Source organism: Protopterus annectens, chromosome 12.part0 (genome assembly GCF_019279795.1).
Source record: "Protopterus annectens isolate FY-2018-M chromosome 12.part0, PAN1.0, whole genome shotgun sequence".
Taxonomy (NCBI): Eukaryota; Metazoa; Chordata; order Ceratodontiformes; family Protopteridae; genus Protopterus; species Protopterus annectens.
In genome coordinates, this window is record NC_056746.1 from 1,295,073,233 (window position 1) to 1,295,092,819 (window position 19,587).

General features: G+C 45.0%; 1 protein-coding gene across 3 annotated transcripts in view; it reads left to right on the forward strand.

The window, feature by feature from the left end:
* Positions 1–19,587, forward strand: part of PLAGL2 (PLAG1 like zinc finger 2) — a 129,590-nt gene that overhangs the window by 1,439 nt on the left and 108,564 nt on the right. For all 3 annotated transcript variants that reach the window (XM_044090347.1, XM_044090346.1, XM_044090348.1), the window contains exon 2: positions 16,485–16,583. In XM_044090347.1, the coding sequence (XP_043946282.1) occupies positions 16,572–16,583 (12 nt within the window). In that variant the 5' untranslated portion in view covers positions 16,485–16,571. The remainder of the gene's footprint in view (positions 1–16,484; positions 16,584–19,587) is intronic.

Sequence of the window (19,587 nt, forward strand, 5' to 3'; positions counted from 1 at the left end):
TTTTTAAATTAGGAGGAGAGTACAGTACGACTTCTGGCAGATGTACTAAAAAGATGTGTGCAGTAACATTGACAAACTAGCATTTCAAAATGTATAATTATATTCAAGCAACTTACGGAAAGATATTGTGGCATCCAGAAATGAAACCTGTATGATTCCCGTACTCCAGCAATCTCCAATGTCACTACAGACTGAGAAGCTTGCAATAAATTGTGTCTGTGATGCTGCATATGGTGCATATAGGACTACTGCAACAGCTTTGCCAGTACTTTAAGAAACATTCCTGGCTGTGGATGCAGTCCTTGTCCAAAGGTGTGAAAGTCCAGCTGCTTAACACCCAGCCACCCTTTGTAAGTGTTGCTTTGTGCCCCATGCCTGTATTGTGTGCAGAAAGTTGGAGGACAAGGAAGAGCACATGGAATCTGTTATAACATATGATCTCCCCTGACCTTGTAAAATGTAATAGATCTTTGCAAGCAAAGGCCTTTCTACAGGAGGCAAGGCAAAAGCAAGCAAGCCAAGGGTACAGTGTTCTACCAAAAGCGGACGCCCCCGACCAATCTGTCATTTGGGAGTACCTATGATTTTTACCAGCCCCCCCCCCCCTCACCTAACCCCAGAAACCCTACTCTGGTCCCCCACTATGTTTTCCCAAGCACCAGAATAGGACACCGGGTTAGTTATGTGCTATCAACAGTTGATACTCCATTACCACTAACATGCGAGTCCAAAACGTTGTCCTCTTCGGACAGCAGCTTCATTTCCTGCTGAAGTTTCAAACGAGGAATTCCAGAAGTCCCCAAAGACCAGAATCACCTGGGTAAACCAGTTCTAGGGGGAGTGCTAACCAAGGGTCTCATGTAGAGGTACCTCACTGATGGTAAACAGATGTCTTTAATTCAGAATTTCAGGAACCAAGGGAAGGTGAAGCCTGGAGACCTACTCTAGACTTGTCAGGGCTGAAATATTGTTAAGTGCCAATGTCCAGAATATTGCCACTGCAGGCTTTGTTGTCCATGTTATGCCCTCATGCATTCCTTATCACAGTAAACCTCAGATGCCTACTTGTATATTCCAGTAATCCACTGACAACAGGCATTACCTAAGGTGCGCGGTAAAGGGTCGCATCTTGTGTACCTCCTTATCCTTTGATTTAGCTGCTTGCATGCAGGGTATTTACCAAATGCCTGGCAGCAGTAGTAACTCTTTGCAAAATCATTCAGTAAAAACTGCAAGAAAGACCCAGACAAACTAGAGTCTTCACTGTAATACGTTAAACGTCCATATTTTTCCTTAGCTAGACTGCTGTCTCTTCCAGGCCCATTGCTTGCAAGAGATGCAGAGGGCACCAAATCACACCTTGCAGTGCCTGAACAGGCAAGAGTTTACCTGCAGTCAGCAAATGTCAAACCTAGGGAGCTGTCTTGAACACAGTTGCTTGCAAGATAGATCTTCAACAAGAGGGGTGGTTGAAGTTCTGACAGAACTTTTAAAACTTGGCAGACAAAAGTGGTCTACCGTCAGGGTTCTCAGCATTTTAGGTCCTATTGCCTTGACCATTCTTATAGTCCTAACCAGGCTAAATATTAGGAAATAGTGTTTCTTGAAGAACATAAGAGATTAACTATCTGAGCCTCTGGAACTGTTGGTATTAGTGCTCCAATGTGTAAACTGGTATAGGAAACAAATCCAAAGAAAGAATGGCATGTTGCATCAAAGTAAACCCCCCTCCTCCCCAGTCTCTATCCACAGACATGGGGTGCTCATACTTCAGATCTGATAATGCACAGCACTTTGTGAGCAAGTTGCACATAAACCCACGGAAATGCTTTAGCAGTGTTGTATGTCCTGAGGACTTTAACAGTAGGGTGTCTGGCAATTGGACAGCACCACAGTGATGTACTTGAACAAGTATTGGGGCACACAGTCTTCAGTCTGCATGACTTAACATGCAGAGATAGAGCAGGCACTACTGCTAAGTGTCCTGTATGTCCTCACAGGAGAAATTTGTCAGGTATGTTAAACAGAACCTCAGAAGACCCACGCAAATGGATACTTCTTTGGGAAATCTTTCTAGACAACATCAGTAGGGTGGGGGTGTAACAGCCTTAGACCTTTTGCTTCCCTGAGCAGTTTACATTTAACCATATTCTGTTCCAGAGCACTCCAGAAGTGAGCATGGGCAGTGGATGCCTTTTTTCTACTTGGAGTGGTCTATTCTTTGCTTTCCTTCCACTTTCCCTGCTACTCAGGGCAATTCAGGTAGAGGATAGGCTAGAAGTAATGATTGCTGCCTTCTGGCTGAGACAGTCCTGGTCCATTCTCTCAGTTGGTAAGGAAGAAACCTTTGCTGCAGCATGTTACCTCTTGAAGCATGCCAGGAATCTCTTAATTCAACACCAGCCTGTTTAGCAGCTCTGAGGATATGCCCTTCCCTTTGAGCACTTCCTGAGGTGGTGGTATATGTCTTGAGAGAAGCTAGGAGTCCAAGTACCAGGATGTTGTACTAAGTTCATAGGTTGGTACTAGGCTATCGGCCCTAGGGCCTATACAAGCCTAGCCATAACATTTCCCTGGCTATTTCTTCCCAGAATATTTACTTCCCCTGTCCCCTGCCTAGCAGGGCGACTGACGTGATCCCCGCGGTGAATTTCCTATCTTCCATCCAGTCGTCAAGGTTCCTTTTGAAGAGGGCCAAAGAGGCACTCAGCTTGACATGTATGGGGAGTCTCTGGGTCAGGAACTTATCCCTCCAGCATGTTTTGTTCATTGTGATGACCAGGTTTGGATCCCTGGAGCATATGGCTCTGAGGGATTGGGATTTCTTTGTGTAGCATGTCCAACAGCATTGGGTTTGACATGGCCTTGTATGTTAAGCAGAGATCGCCTCTGAGTAGGCGATATGCGACATAGTATAGATTGAGTTTTTTTTACAGTAAGCATAGGGCATCTGCTTTAGGCCTGTGATTTTTTTTAGGTATTTCTGTGGCCGTTCCAGTTGCAGGTGTCTTGTGAGGTACATACCAAATGGAGCGTTGTACTCTATAATGGGTCTAATGAGGGATGAGTACAGTGGGACAATGACCTCCTTTTTTCTGGATGAAAAGCCCTTCGTGTTGAGGTGTGCCACATAAAGGATTTCCTGACTGTTGTGGCTATGTGGTTATCGAAGGTGAGACCACTGTCCACCAGTGTCCCAAAGTCCCTTATCACATTTTCAGTCTTTAGTGTACTGCCAGTTGTGGTAATTCATGGGGATAACTATGCATTTCTTGGCATTGAGCTTGAGCCCATGGCTCCGGCGCTAAGCATCTGTTTCTGTAAAGCCCTTTTGTAGAATATCCGCATCATTTGGGGATTCAATAATAGCTGTCAGTTTGCAGTCATCTGCGAACTTTGTTAGCCAGAGTCCCTTAGTGCTGGCCTGTACTTCAGAGAAGTAGATGCCAAACGAGTGTTTCCAGGACTGAACCCTGAGGTGCTCCGCTTGTCACTTGTCTGGAGCTAGATTTTGAGTCTGCTACTTTTACAGTGTGGGTTCTGTCAATAAGCCAGTTGGCAGTCCATCGAGTGACGTAGGGATTAATGCCCAGCTTAGTAAGTTTATCTATGATTCCAGAGTGGGGGATGGTGTTGAAGGCCTTGCCGAGGTCCAGATAGGCTGTGTGGACCGCCTTACCCTTGTCCACTGCTCTGTAGACTGATTTGAAGAAGTCAGTCAGGTTGAGGAGACAAGATCGGCCCTTTACGAAGCCAAACTGGGTGGGGTCCAGTGTTTGAAGGTTGCCAATGTTTGTGTTTATAAGTTCCATGATAATGCGTTCCATGGCTTTGCAGATTAGGCTTGTCAGACTGATGGGACGATAGTTCCCGGGATCCAAGGTGGATCCCCCCTTGTGGAGTGGGATAACTGTAGCTGTGCGCCACTCACTGGGCACGAAGCCTGAGGTGAGGCTATGATTAAACATGACACTTGGGTGGGGTGCCCGTTCATGTAGTACACAGCCTGGGATGTTGTCTGTTCCCATGGATGCTGTATCCCTAGCTTTGGAGTGTGCGTTTTTTACCTGTATGGCCGTGGTTACCAGAATTTGGCAATCTCTTGATCTTGAGATGGGCCCTTTCGGGCGTGAGAGGTGGGTGAAGTTGGCACTGAATCGATCTGCCAGGATATTGGTAATATCCTTGATCAGTATATTTGATGCCATTCTGTTGTGGCTCAGAGCAGATCTGAGCATTGCCATTTAGATTCTTGATGTAACTATAGAATGCCTTGTGGTTGTCCTTGGAACCTTTGGCAATTTTATTTTCATAACTAGCTTTGGAGGATTTTGAGGTATCTGAGCTTCTTACTGAGGCTGATAAGGGACTTTTTTGCATCCTGGGATTTTCCTCTTTTCTGCAACAGTTTCTTCCTTCTGTTGTATAGTTTGTTTATGGCAGGGGACCACCAGATTTTTTTTTACATAGAAGACCGTGTTGGATCTGTTTGGAATGGCATGATTAATGCATGAGTGGATGTGCTTGTACAGTGCCTTAGTGTAGGATTCAGCAGTCGAACTTTCAATTCCCGTCTGCATGGGTGTCATGAAGTTTGTCACTTCTGACTTGAGTAGCTTGAAGCTGGCTTTGGAGAAGTTTTTTTATGGAGATTTCCTTACTGGGGGGTGGGATGTGGACGTCAAGGGTGATTAGCTTATGGTCAGACCTGACCAACGAGGGGGTGACTGCTGGTGTGGAGCATCGATCTCCCATGTTGGTGATGACCAGGTCTAGGATATTTGAGCCCCTGGTGGGACTGTGGATTAGTTGGTCCTGGGCATTGGAATTTATGAATTCCAAGAACCATTGGGCAAAGGTGTTGGTACCAGAGTAGTTTTCCCAGTTAATGGCAGGGTAGTTGAAATCACCCAGTATTAGGGTGTTTGGTTGTATCTTAATATTTTCTAGTATGTGTAGAAAGTTGTAGTGAGATGGGGCATGGTGGGTGATCTGTAGCAAGCTTCAATTTGTATTGCAGTCTTACCTATTGTTAGTTGCACCTGTAGGATTTCAGATGCATTGTGTTGGGCAATTAACCTGGAGGTGTGAATATCCTTGGTGAATATGGACACTCCTCCGGCTTTAGTGCTTCGGTCCTGGTTTGGTGGCCGAAAAGTGTGGTAAAAGTTGTAGCCTGGTATTGCAGGGGTGCTCTCTGGAGCCTTGAACCAGGTCTCAGTTACTGCACAGATATCGATGTTCTCTATTTTTAGAAGTGCCACGAGAGAGTGCATTTTGAGGTTTAGACTTCTAGCATTACCTTCATATTTTGCATGCTTATGTCTGTTATGGTGGTGGTTTTGTCCTTTGAGCTTTGCCTAAAAAAGGCACTATAGGGGTGGCAAGAGCCTTAGCCAGTAACCTGAATCCCAGGGGCGACAGGTTTATCATCTCTTTCATAGCATCATGGTCTGTCGGTCTTGTCGTCCAAAGCAGACAGATACTGGATCCCCTTTGAATGACACCAGAAACTTAGCCAATTGTCAGTCAAACATTTTGTCCTTATACTATGTTATCATTCTGGGCGAAGGCAGGATGCTGCTCAGGGCTAGGGTCATACCTGCTTGGGCCACATGATCCGAGAGCTCATCCATGTCTCTTTTCATGTAGTTTAGGGAGGTACGTCTCAAGTTATTCGCTCCAACATGGTCAATGACAGAGTCATATTTGTACTTGTGGAGTGACTTGAGTGCATGCGTTATGTGGCGGATCCTGGCACCCGACAGGCGGCTGACAGTAATTTTCTCCTTGACTAGAGTCACCTATGACTGAAGTGTTGGGTACGTTGTCTTGTCTTAGGGGCTGCTGTTTGGCACACTGGTGTTTTAAACTGTGTGTCACTTTGGTTGTGAATGGTGTTTCCGTTTCAGCTTTGGAGATCCTTGATTTTTCCTTTTGGTGCTTAAGCAGGAGCCTGCACACCAGTTGGGTGGATGTGCTTGCAGTTCTCCAATATTTAAACTGTTCTGTACTGGCTTATATATATATATATATATATATATATATATATATATATATATATATATATATCAAATCAAAATCAAGAAAATCTAAAGGCATTACTGCTCTATACTAGGAGTCTAAACAAAAAACTCTACTCCTTAGAAGCTCTCCCTGCCCTTGAGAGTGCTGATGTCTGCGATCACTGAGACATGGTTTAATGCCACGGCGAGCACACACAACAGTGCAAGATTATAATACCTTCCACACATTTACACCAGCTACTTCACAGGCAGGGACTAAAGGTGGAGGGGGTGTCTAGTTACATAAATATATTTCAAGGCTCGTGGAGCAGGACAGGGCACTTGAGCTGCTCCATGTTCAAATCACCAATACCACATCCTTGCAAGCTCTTGGTCCCCCTCTATGACCCAGAAAACCCATAGCGTGAATTTAAACTTATTAGAAATACTAACCATCCAATCTGATGCCCTGTTCATGGATGACTTTAATTACCCCACTATTAACTAGGAATTCTATGTGACACCAAACGTACATGCACAGATTCCTGTATTTTGTAAACACAACCTCCCTGGACCAGGTAGTCAATACACCAACCAGGGGTTGCAGCCATAGTGGATCTGGTCCTCCCTAATATGGGAGACTGCTGCACATCCCCTGCTGTAATGCATTCCCTGGTGGGCCATTTACAGACCCTGGAAACTACAGACCCATAAGTCTCGCTAGTCTTGTATGTAAAGCCATGGAAAGAATTATGGAGATGATCAATAGAGATGTAGTAAACCTTCAGGTACTGGACCCAACCCAGTTTGGTTTCATTGAGTGCAGATCATGCCTACTCAGACTGGTGGACTTCTTTGAGAAGGTCATCAAAGCAATGGATGAAGGCAGAATCATTCACACTGCCTACCTTGACCCTGGCCAAGGCATTTGACACAATATCCCACAGGCGTTGTTGACAAACTCGAAGTTAGGTACAAACCCGTATGTCACCCAATGGATAGCCAACTGGCTCAGACAGGACCCAGGAAATTACAATTCAGGAGTCCACCTCTACAAAGAGGCCAGTCACAAGTGGAGTTCCTCAGGGATCAGGCCTTGAACCACTCCTTTTTGGCATTTATTTCTCAAAAGTCAAGGCCAGTGTCAGTGGTCTCTGGCTGACTAAATTTGCAGAATGCAAATTAGGAGCTGTCATTGAATCGCACACTGACACACACGTTCTCCAGAAGGGGCTGCCACAGACAACTGGTATCAGAGCCATGGGCTAAAACTAAATGCCAAGAAATACATAATAGCATCCTTTGGGACTTGGGGATACACACAGGTAGTAGTCTAGCCTTTGACCATCACGTGTCTACAGTGGTGAGAAAATCATTCTGTGTTGCACAACTTGTAAACAAAGGTATGGTCTCCAAGTCCAAGGAAGTCATCGTTCCACTGTATTCGTAATTCATCAGACCTATAATTGAGTACAGAACCCCCTTCAGTATGTACCTAACCAGGCATATCCAGCAATTGGAACGTGCACAGAGGGTCCGCACTAAAACAGTACAGGGCTTAAGTTAAAATGTCCTATGCAGACCGCTTCAAAGCCCTATCTCTGTATTCTGCCTCGTACAGGCTTTTGAGAGGATATCTAGGTCTGGCATACAGGGCATTGTCGGACCCCACTCTGGGCTTCCTGCATATCCACATAAAAAAAGCACCAGAATTACCCAGTTTCCTCCTATTCATGTGCTGCTGTATCCATAACACAAGTGCCTGTGGTCGACTCGTGAACTTCCGGCCATTTTGCAAAAGATAGATGTTACTGCAAGGGTGCATGTGATGTCAAGTGTTTGTGTGGATGTCTGCCATAGACAGGTACAAAATGGGCATCAGCACGCACCAACCTCTAACTTTTCTGGTCACCTGTGTGACTACCGGCTCTGGTCGTCACTCCTTTGGAGAAGTGAATTCGTCTTATCCTTCTTCAGATAAGTACCCCATTGGGGTACTGCTTTGGGGTTTCATGTCAGGTAGAAAGGGCAAGTGTAGGTTTGGAAGGTATATTCCTCATAAGAGTTCACATGAGCTTTGCCTGTTTTGTTTGGGCCGAGAACACAACCACACTGCTTGTATTTGTCAGGCCTTCGTCCCCAAAACCTTCAGAGTAGCCTAGCAGCTTTAGATCTTTAGTTAGAGAACCAGTGACTCAAACGGGTTCCTCGCATGAGCCGCTAGTCAAAAAGGCCAAAAAGTCATGGCCTGAACCAACTGCCGCACCCTGTATTCCAGGTGTACCTCTCGAGGCTGGTGAAGGCCTGGAGTCTGAGCCGGAATCCTCAGATCTTCCTTTGGTGGGTACCCAGGAGGAGTCAGTCAAACAAGCCACTGGCACGTCCCAGAGGGAATCGCAGGCATCTGAATCTGTCGCTGGGGGGACAGACCTAGGCTCATCATTTCCGAAGGCCCGCATGGGGTCTATCAAATTGTAGTTCGTGAGGATGGTCACCTCAGACATTGTGGAGTGCCATCCGCCCCTCTATCACTCCACAGCACCTTTCTTACCCCAGAGTCGGAGTCCCACAAAAAGAAGTAAAAGACCAAGCATATTGCTCCTTCTCCAAAGCCCGCTCCCTCTGACCAGCTTCCTGACTGGCAGGCTTTTACTCGAGGCCTTCTAAACGCATTCCTTGCCTTACGCCAGGCCCCTGCTCTGGTCCATGCCCCCTACTGTATCTACCCTAAGGGTAAACTTGTTTCCAACGTATCAGGTGAAGAAGAGGATTCATCAGGGGATGAATGTCTCACAGTTCACAGATTGCTTCCCAGAGGAGGAGTCCAGTGGCACAGAGTCCCCAGTGGAAGACATTATATTCTGTGAAACTATTGCTCAGATGAAAGATTTTAAGTGCGACAGCAGCCAGGTCACAGACCCAAAAAGAGGTGGTATGACCTTTTACAAATGGAGTCTCCTAACCCGTCTTCAGTACCTCCAGTGAACCCTGCTTTCTTGAATGCTTTCCTGGCTGCTTCAAAAAACCCAGACCCCCCCCCCCCCCGACCCAAATGTCCAGACAGGTTTTACAAAGTTCCTGAAGAAGCAATGTTCCTTTACGAAGCTCCTTCTACAAGGCCCTTCTATCATTGCTGTGGCTGCAGACATAGCCTCCAAGTTACTCCCTTCCTCCTCCCTCTTTCCCTTTAACAAGGAGAGCAGATTAGTGGAGCACCTAGGGAAAAAAGTCTACACATCTGCTACCTTACCAGACTCACATGGCCAAATACTCCGTAGCTCTGCTTTCTGATGTGGTTAAGCAATTGGGGGACCTCCCTGGCTAAGGCTAAAGTCTCTTCTCTCCTGAATTCCTGCACTCTTGTAACTAAGCACTCTATCAAGTGCAGTTGTGCAGTAGAGGCCTCATCTAGGGCTGCCACCTCAGGGTCTGTCATCAGATGATGTTCCTGGCTTAGATTGCAGCCTCTCCCTGATGACTTTAAGTCTAAACTTAGATGCTCCTTTGGACAACAAAGCTTTATTTGGATCAGCAGCTGCTGATCTTTTCAAGGCCCTTCAAGAGAAGGTTAAGGAACTACAGGATCTGAGACACATTTTTGTCTCCCTGGTTCCGTGCTTTCAAATGAACTACTCTGCTAAAACCTCTTGAGAGGAGGCTTGCCAGACAGATGGCAGCCAAAGGCAAAAAAGATTCCAGGAAACAGTCCTCCAGGCCTGTTCCCTCTACTCCTGCTCCCAAACAGCCCTTTCAAGCTAAGCCTGGTAGCCTGTAACTACCAGGCATTGGATACAGGCACCCATCTTTCCATGCGTGTCTCTCTCTCTCTTTCCCTGCTTGGAATTAGTTTACCCAGGACCCTTGGGTCCTCTCTATAGTGAAAAAGAAATACTTCATGATATGGGAAACTAAACCTACTCCCAAAGGCATTCCACAACCACCTCAAGACTAACTTGCTTCCTTTCCTCCTGTTCTTCAGGAACTCCTCACACAAGGAACAGTACAAAAAGTCCCTCATGCAAGAGGAAAGGGATTTTACTCCAGGATTCCATGGAGACCAATCCTGGGTTTGTCCCATTTCAACACCTTCCTCCAGGTACCCTCATTTTGTATGCTCACTCTTCCTACCTTCCTTCCCCTGATTCTCCCCCAGACCTTCTCGGTATCCTTGGATATAGAGGGCGCCTACCTACACATCCCTGTCCAGCCCCTCTTCAGGAAATTCCTCCACTTCTCAGTGGGTTCTGCACACTTTCAGTTCTGTGCTTTGCCATTTGGTCTCTCTACTGCCCCTAGAGTGTTCACAAAGTGCTTAGCACCAATCATGGCCTTTGCCAGAACAAGGGGAATCCAACTCTTTCCCTATCTAGACTGTATCCCGATACAGGCCCCGGTGTTCCAATGGTCCTACAACACTTAGACTTCAGTATTTCCCTCTTGAGTTGTCTGGGGTTCACTATAAATTTCAAAAAAATCATCCCCGATACCCTCACAGGATCATGTGTTCTTGGGGTGCAAGCATCTTAACAGAAAAAATGGTGGCCTGTCATCCTCCAGAAAAATTTTCTCTCTTCTTATTTCAAGGAGTGACTCCCTCTCAGTCATGTCGGCCAGGGAGTTCTCAGGCTTCTGGGATTTATGGCTTTCACCATCTCCGTGGTACCCCTGGCAAAACTCCACATGAGGAAGTTCCATTGGTATTTAAGAACTGTCTGGAAACAACACTTGCACCCCCTGGAGTTCATGGTTCCCATGCTTCCATGCATTTTCAGGGAATTGAATTGGTGGATAGCCCAGATAAAGGCCAACCCTGGCCTGCCCCTACAACCCTGCCTTCCTAGGCAGGACCTCTTCACAGATGCTTCAGACCCAGGTTGGGGAGCAGCATTAGGGAATGGAAAGTGAGAAACTCATGGACCCTCACTCAACAGAAAGAGCATATCAATATCAAGGAAATGTGAGCCTTCATATTAGCCCTACAGATTTTCAAAGATGGTCTCCTACCAGGAACGCTGAGGTGGTACATAGGCAATACCACTGTGCAGGTTGGCCCTGCAACCACGGGAAATCGCCCTAGAAAGACAAGTCAACATCCAAGCTGTCTACATACCTTTAGCAGACGATAGCAGATGCATTAAGCAGGACCATGACTCAGTCTTGCGAATGGATGCTAAACAGGGATGTGTTCTTGGATTTGGTCTATCGATGGGGTTATTCCAGATGTGGATCTGTGCCTCCCCCACGAACAGACCGCTTCCAACCTTCTGCTCCAGGGTACCACATCTCGAAGCATGGAGGGTGGATGCTGTCTCATTCCCTTGGAAGAGGATGTATGTTTATGCATCCCCCCCTTCTCTCTCATACAAAAAGTTCTGCTGAAAATTCAGAAAACAACCGCAAGTCTGGCTGGTGACTCCCTATTGGCCAAGGCAGCATTGTTTCCCCCCTATTACTCTATCTAGCCAAGGGCAATCACCACAAGTTACCCCACAGGATGGATCTGCTCACACAGGAGAAGGGAACTCTTACACCCCCAACTTTTCATTCTGAAACTTACTTTGTGGGTGATAGGGCATTAATTCCCTTCAGACACCTGTACACGGAGGATGTGCTTCAGGTTCTGCAGGAGGCCAGAAAACCAAATACCAGGAAATCCTATCTAAGTGGAAGAGATGTTCCGTCTGGTGTCAAAAATACAATTTACAACCACTGGGAGTAGAACCTCCAGTGGTCTTGTCCTACCTGTGTGAATTGATGGTCTGGACTGTCTTATTCTTTAACCAAGACCCAGTTATCTGCCATCTCAGCCTGCCTGCCCTTCACCCCATCTCTGGCTTCTAGGTTAGAAGTTAAACTATTTTTGAAAGGGGTTCTGCACCTTAGGCCACAAAGGAAGCTCATTCCGCCTCCTTGGGGTCTAAATTTCATTCTGGAGAAGTTGCCACTATCACCCTTTGAGCCAGCCAAAGACTGCTCTCTCCAATACTGTATGTGGAAAACTATACTCTTTGTGGCCATTACTTCAGCCAGAAGGGTTTCCTGAAGTACAAGCCCTTATGGCCTCTCATCCCTTTACTGTTTACCATAAGGACAGGGTGTGTTTATATACTAACCCAGTCTTCATTCCCAAAGTGGTCATTGTGCTGCCCTTGAATTAGGCCATCAACTTTCCGACCTTCCCTTCACTCCAAAACCCAGCTCAAAGGATCCTACATTCCTTAGATGTACACAGACTACTCGTACTGTTTGGCTAAGACTAAATCCATCCGTAAATTGGATAGGCTGTTTGTCTCCTACCACCCAAGAGCCCTGGGACACCCTGTTTCCAAGCAAACCATATCCACCTGGATTTCCAAAACCATCTCCTTTTGCTATACAGCCCATGGCAGAAGGCTTCCCTTCCCAGTAAAGCACACTCCACTAGGGCAGTGTCCTCCTGTGGGGCTTTTTTCAAGGGTTTGGATACAGCTGCCGTTTTCGAAGCAGCTTACATGGTCCTCTGTCCATACCTTCACCAAACACTACAAGTTGGACATAGTTTCTACAGCCAGGGGAGGTTTTGCCAGAGCCATTCTTCATGGCTTTGTGGAAAATGCTTCTGTTCCTCCCCCCAAATCTTAACCGGAGTTTTTGCTCTCTCCCTTGTGTTATGGATACAGCAGCATATGAATAGAAGGACATAGTATTGTGTAAAATCTTACTGTAACTTTAGATGTCCTTCTCTTCTATATGTTGCTGTATAGCTTCCCATCCTGCCTTCCCCCTGACACTTGCCTGACTCCTGAGTCCATAGTCGCCGATTCCGGCGGCATATAGTTCTGAGGTTGGTGCGTGCTGATGACAGTTTTGTAACTAACATCCGCAGAGAGACGTGAGATGTCACATGCACCGTTACAGTATTTTGTAAAATGGCCAGACTTACGCGAGTCGATCAGAGGCATACTCCCTTGTGTTATGGATACAGCAGCATATAAAAGAGAAAGACATCAGAAGCTATGGTAAGATTTTACACAATACATTTTAAAGACTTAAACCTTGCCTGTGATATAAATGGGACATGCTGGAGAGATGAGTATGTATCCCAGGGACTACCGCGTCTATGGAACAGGCTCCCATTCCGTGTGAAGCAGAGTTCCTCCCTAACCCAATTCAAGTGTAACTTGGACAATTGGATGGGAAACTGGAAATTCATCCTTGGTTTGGCATCTGTCTCTCTAATGAGCAGAGGTAACCTGTAAAATGGTTCATCTCCCAGGCCCATACTTACACTTCTCAATGGTATCAGAACTTGTCAAAGATTTGGGATGCAAATCTAGGGTTAAAAAGGCCCTTGTGTTCGTTAGCCTAGTAAACACCTGTGAACCTAATTAAGGTGCAGTTCTCTCCCATTTTTGTTTGCTTGCTGTTGGACTCCTTAACATGGGCATGTAGACCATCTGTCAAGCAGTTCTTAAAAGGTATTTTTCATTTTAGGCCCCCAGGCAAACCCTGGTACCAATGAGATATGTACATTTTATCCTAGAAAAACTGACTTTAGCCATTTTGAACTGGCTTCTTTTGCAGCATTAAAATTTAGGTCTTGGAAAACAGCAGTTTTGATAGCAGTTGCATCAGCCAGGAGAATGTAAGAACTCCAGGCTGTGATGTGTAAAGAATCCTCCTCCAGTTTCCACAAAGATGGGAGTAAATTGCACATCAACCCCTTTCATGTTTAAGGGGACTATAGAGCCATTCAGTTACCAGCTTTCTTTCCTGCATCTGAGGGCAACAGGAAGAGAGACGCGTTTGCTCTTTGGATATACACAGGTAATCGAGGTGCTATCTGGACAGTACTAAAGGTATTAGTAGGTTAGAATAACACTTTCTTACACCTTGAGCAGTGGAGATAGGGTCACCTTTGCCCAAACCATTACCAAATAGCAAATTGTAATTTTTGGTTCTAAGCCCATGAAAGCCATTGCAGGGTACAGTAAGGTCATACTCTAGCAGTGCCATAACCACTACAACTTCCTTCCAGAAAGGGTTTGGTACATAGGACATTTTAAAGAAGCAGCTGGTTGGTACCCTCGTCGCACGTTATCGTAGCAAAACAGAATTTGCTTTAGCCATTCTTAAGGACATATTGTTGTCCCAATTCTACCCTGTAACCACTCACGTTTGCTGTGAGTGCCAACCTCGAAACTTTGTTAGTGCTTCTAAAGGGTATGACTGCAGCAGTGATCCACACATAGAACATAGTGCAGTTAACTTATTAATTGTAGATGTTAGTGGCCACTGTTGCAGTGGGTACCCATTCATCGCCCCCCATTTCTTGCCTGTGCCTTTACCTTCTTTTCTGGCCCCCTCCTTTATCTTGATCAGGTACTTCAGGTGGGTGCCGCCTTTCTAGGTCAGGTACTAGGATCCTTGTGCCTTATCCCTCTGTTGTGTTTTAGCAGTTGTGTTCATTCAGTATTGTCCAGGGGGTGGGGAAAGAGAAGTACTAAAGATGGTCAGGTGTTGTACACCACCTTTATACCAAGGATGTGAGTGTATCTGAAGTAAGGCAACTTCAGTCTGGCTGTTGGAAGATGTGTTCAGAGGAAACTCTAGCTGGGCATTGGACCTCAGTCTGCAGCAGAGTTGCCAAAGGCTGTGATTCCATGGTGGCCAGACACAAACATTTGCACTTTCCATAAGGTGATTGCACAGCTGTACATTTCCTGGAACTGCCTGGTCCCTCAGATCCGTTGCTGTGCATTGGAATAGACCACCTTTGTCTGAATGTTCAACATTTAGTTCAGTAAAATTTGTTGCAGCATGCTGGTGAATCTGAGCTGAACCATTAAATTCTGTGTGATGTGTCCCAGCATTAGTCTTTAAACTTGCCTTTGATTCCACCTTACTGTTTCCTTAACATTTAATGAAGGGATGCAGCTTATAGTGACCTTTGAAGGTTTGCTTTCTTTCCCATTAGAATGACACCGGAACTTTTATTAATGCCATATCTGTGCCAGGGGTCCTCCTTGTGCAGTGGAGATCCCATGCCCTTATGTCTGGGAATGAGGTTGACCTGATAGCTGTACATAATTGCCCTGTGGCAAACTTGCCCTTTCTCTCATAATGCACAGTGATGCATGTCTTTGCACTTTCAGGCTGGCTAGGTGGATATTACTGTACAAATGTTTTATGCATCTTGTGCGTCATGCTGCCGTGCTAGAAATGAACAATTTTCCCTGCAGTATCAGTATAGGAGTATATTACAATGGGTCAAACAATTCTATAATTCTTACTGCACTAAATGGTCCCTTGACTTAGAGTATATGCAGGAGAGTGAATTTTTTAGATATCTGTGTTGGATCGAGACCTTGGGGGAAATTAGCTTCTTTCACGTGTTTTAATGCATGAAGCACGTTTTTATTGGTTGGCAATGCAGAGGATTAAGGCTGAGAGTTAACGAGCTAACTCCTGTGGTCCAGGGTTTCATTTCATCAACCTTCGTTTTCCTGCTGTGTGACCCTAAGCAAGTCGCTTAACCAGAAAGTGCTCCTGTGCAGAGTCTGAAAAAAGTTCTTAGATCAGTGCTATACTGTAATGAGTAAAATAGCCAAACTTTTCTCCCAGACCTTATGTTTATAGTGACAGCCGACATGCAGATACCACCATGTATATTATTATTGGTAGGGTAATTGTTTTCCCAGCTTGTTTATAAACCTTCAAAGAATTGTTTAAAGGCACCATTTAATCTTGTTTTATAAAATTGTTGCTTTGTATATGAATCTGTGCAATGGCTTTGCTGTACAGATACATGGAGAGAACAGTTTGCAGTTCTAGTTTTCCGACTGAGGTAGTAAAATATTCCTCAACTACTGTTGGGGGTGGGGCGCCAAATGGTGAGCTTTTAGGTCACAATGTTTGTTTTTATATTCTGTCATTCATCAGAGGTGATGTAATCGTGGTGGAATCATAACTCAGAATAGATTAAGTAAATTGTATTGATAGTCTGATGCTGATAAGGTTCCCATAGTAACTTCTTTAATGTAAGGAGGAAGTGAATTTGAGGCATATGGTGCTAATCTGTCAGAAATGTTATTGCTGAGATATTAAGTTTGATAATGAAAAGAGAACTAAAATAACTTCCTAAGTGTTGGTTTTCAAACCCATTCGGTAGGCGTTCAGTCTGTAATTTTTTCTGTGCTTGCTTAGTCATTACATTTAAAATGGAGTTCTATTCCATTTTTTCTGCTGGTAATAGAACTGTGTGTTTAGGAAAACTGTCAGAACTGCTTGTTTAAACGTGATTCACTGTTCATATAAGCCAATTAAGATAATGCTGGTTGGAAAATTATGCAAGTTTTGTCCTTTGTAGACAAAATTGCATCCTAATTGATTCAAGGGGTGAAAATAAGTTTGATTTTGGAGTAATCAGTGGAATTGAGTAAATTGTTTTTTTATACAAAGTTGGCAGAAATGAAAGTAACATTAATAAATTTGTTCCAGATGATTACCGTTTGTCCGCAGAAAAGTCAGTGCAGGGTCCAGTTAATATCTAAAAGGTGATAAATTCAGGAGCTTCACGTCATCACCATGGACCAACAGGTATTGTAGAAGAATGGTAATTTGTGACACAAGCTAGATTTTGTTAAGAAGGCACTTTGTGAGTGAAACTGATTTGTAATAAGTGATCATAACCAAGTACTTTCTATTGGCGTGATGAATTTGCCAGCCTGCTATAGATGATGATAGGACAGAAGTTGTGGTTGAACAGAGAATCTGAATGACACAGGAAAGATACAGCAAAAGCATTACAGGACCTGTAAACCTAGCAGAAACCCTGGTGGACATGATTAAAACAGCTAGAACATGGGGCTGCATTATCATCTTTATTCAGTGTAGGAGTAAGTTATGGAAATAGGTGTGTGACCTGTTGTAGTTCTTAATGCAGTAAATGTCTCTTGATGTGGGGTATCTGCAAGGGAGTGAAACTTATGATGTTCGTGTTTCACTGTTGCAGTCATTACTCTTAAGTTATCCTGCTGGCAGGCTACCCGCAGTTGGCCAGAATTCCAAAGTCTAGGTCCGGCGTCGGTTGCTGTTGCCTCTTCCCTGACGTCAGTGCGCCAAGGTTATAAAAGATGCAGCCGACGCCATTTTCTTCAGTCTTTCTTGCCGCGCGGTGCCCGAAGCAAAAGCAGTTCGCAAGTGCCGGTCAGCAGACTCCTGCGATTTTCAAATCTGAATTTCAGGTCCGAAGTCTTCATTAAAGCTAAGTACCCCGTTGGGGAAACTTTTTTCTTGCTCCAAACCGATGTCAGAAAAAGTTAACAATTGTATTTCTTGTGGGAAGCAAATACCTCTCAAGGATTTTCACTCTTACTGTATTCCTTGCCTAGGCCCTTATCACAACGTTGCTATTTGTCGGTTTTGTGCTAGATTTAACCAACGCACTATCAAGCATCTGTTTGATTTTGCATTTCATTACTTTGGCAGAAGATTTAATTATATAATGCCGTTGGATCAGCCGACAACCGGAGTTTACAAAAAAACACAAGGATAAAGAAAAGGATAGGCATCCGAGGTCCAAAACTGACTACGAAGCCTCTTCTAGGCCAGTCGCCGGTTCTCAGTGAGGTGCTTTCGCAGCCCCTGGCGCCCGCTACCTCAGAGCCACAGGCCGCTTCCGACTCCCACATGGAGCCGACTGGGCCTCTGGATACTCAAGGTATTGGACACTCTGAAATTATTCCCTCAGATGGGTCCGGAGCCGCTGAGCAGGCATCTGCTTTTGAGGGTGTCTTCAGACCTACACAACTATATATCAAGTCAGCTTCAAAGACTAAAGCAGCATTAAAGACAAAGAAACAAGTACAGCATTCTCCTACTCAGACTTCCATGCCTAAAAAACAGATGCTCAAAATGGCCGAAGATCTAATTACCTTGATCAGGGGTTCCCATCCCCCCCCCCTGATAAGAGGCCTAGGCAAGAGACAGAGTATGATTCTTCTGATCAGGTTTCTATTTCCTCTGATTCCTCTTCTGAGCAAGATTACTCCATGCTTCCCTATGAGGATTCTGATGCTGAAGAATCCATTCCTTCAGCCTCTCCTCCTGAGGATTATTCTTTTGGGGAAACCCTGCATACCATGAGGGAACATTTCCACTGGGAGAGCCAAGATTATTCTGAATCTAAGAAAAGGCTGAGACACTTTCTGTTACATCCTCAGCATGGACCCCTTGCTATTCCACCTGTTCTAGACATTGTAGATGTATTTTCAGAGTCCGGCCTGTCCCCAGACACTACCCCCTGCACCTGCTAAGCCAGACAGATACTACAGGGTCCTGGATTCTCATAAATTCCTGTATAAAAACCCCGCTGCTGACCCAGAAACTGTATCTCAGGGTCCCAAGGGGGTTAAAGCTTTCACTGCAAAAATCCCTGTCCCCTCTGATAGGGATTCCAGGGCTGTAGACAGATGGGGGGAAAAAGTCTACACTTCTGCTACCCTTGCTGTAGGGGCTTTAAATTGTCAGTTTCATATGCTTAAATATCAGCAATATTTAATGTCACTGCTTAAACAGAAAATGTTGACAAATACTGAATGTTCAGAGAACAAGGAATTGCAGTATTTATTGCATGCAGCTGAACAAGTGGGAAAGCATACTTTGCAATGCGGTTATGGTTCACTGGAGGCCTCTTGCCACTGTTACAGGTTCTGTTATTAGAAGGCATGCTTGGTTAAAGGAACAAAATCTGCCTGATCATGTTAAAGCAAAATTATTAGATGCACCATTACAGCATGATACTTTGGTACTAAAGCAGAAGAAGTGTTGAAAAAAATGGAGGATAAAGCAAAATCCATGCAGACAGTCAAGGATTTCTTACAGGTACAGCCACCCAGATTTAGCAGAAACTGTCCTAAAAATTGGTCCTTTCCAGTGTCAGCCCACAAAGAGGCAGATACAGGCGTCCCAGAGGCAGAGCTCAGCCCCAAGGCTCATACAGGCCTAAACAATGGGGTGCACCTACCTCCAAAAGTGGAGAAGACAAATCACAACCTTATAGGAAACAGTCCCATTGACTTTCCTCTACCAGATCCAAGCACTTTTCTTTTGGCAGCCCCCATAGGGGGAAAACTAGCACTTTTTTCAACAAATTGGCAAAGGTTTTACCTAAGACAAATGGGTCCTGAACATAGTGTCCCAAGGCTACAGGTTCCATTTCCACACTCTACCAAGTTCAAAAGGTATGCCAGACCTGCCACACAATCAATGGGCAGAGGCACAAAAACAAATTACAGCCCTCATGGACATGAGGGCCATTTAGCAAGTACCACAACAAGAGCAGGGGCAAGGATTTTACTCCAGACTTTTCCTAGTATCCAGAAAGGACAAAACCTGGAGACCAATACTGGACCTGTCTATACTAAATACGTTTCTGGAAGTTCCAAAATTCAAGATGTTGACTCTAGAGCAGCTATTGCCCATGGTGGGCACGAAAGTTTGGCTCGTAACTTTAGACCTAAAAGAGGCATACCTGCATGTCCCAATCAGACAATCTTGCAGAACATACCTCAGATTCATGGCTGGCTCAATGCATTACCAA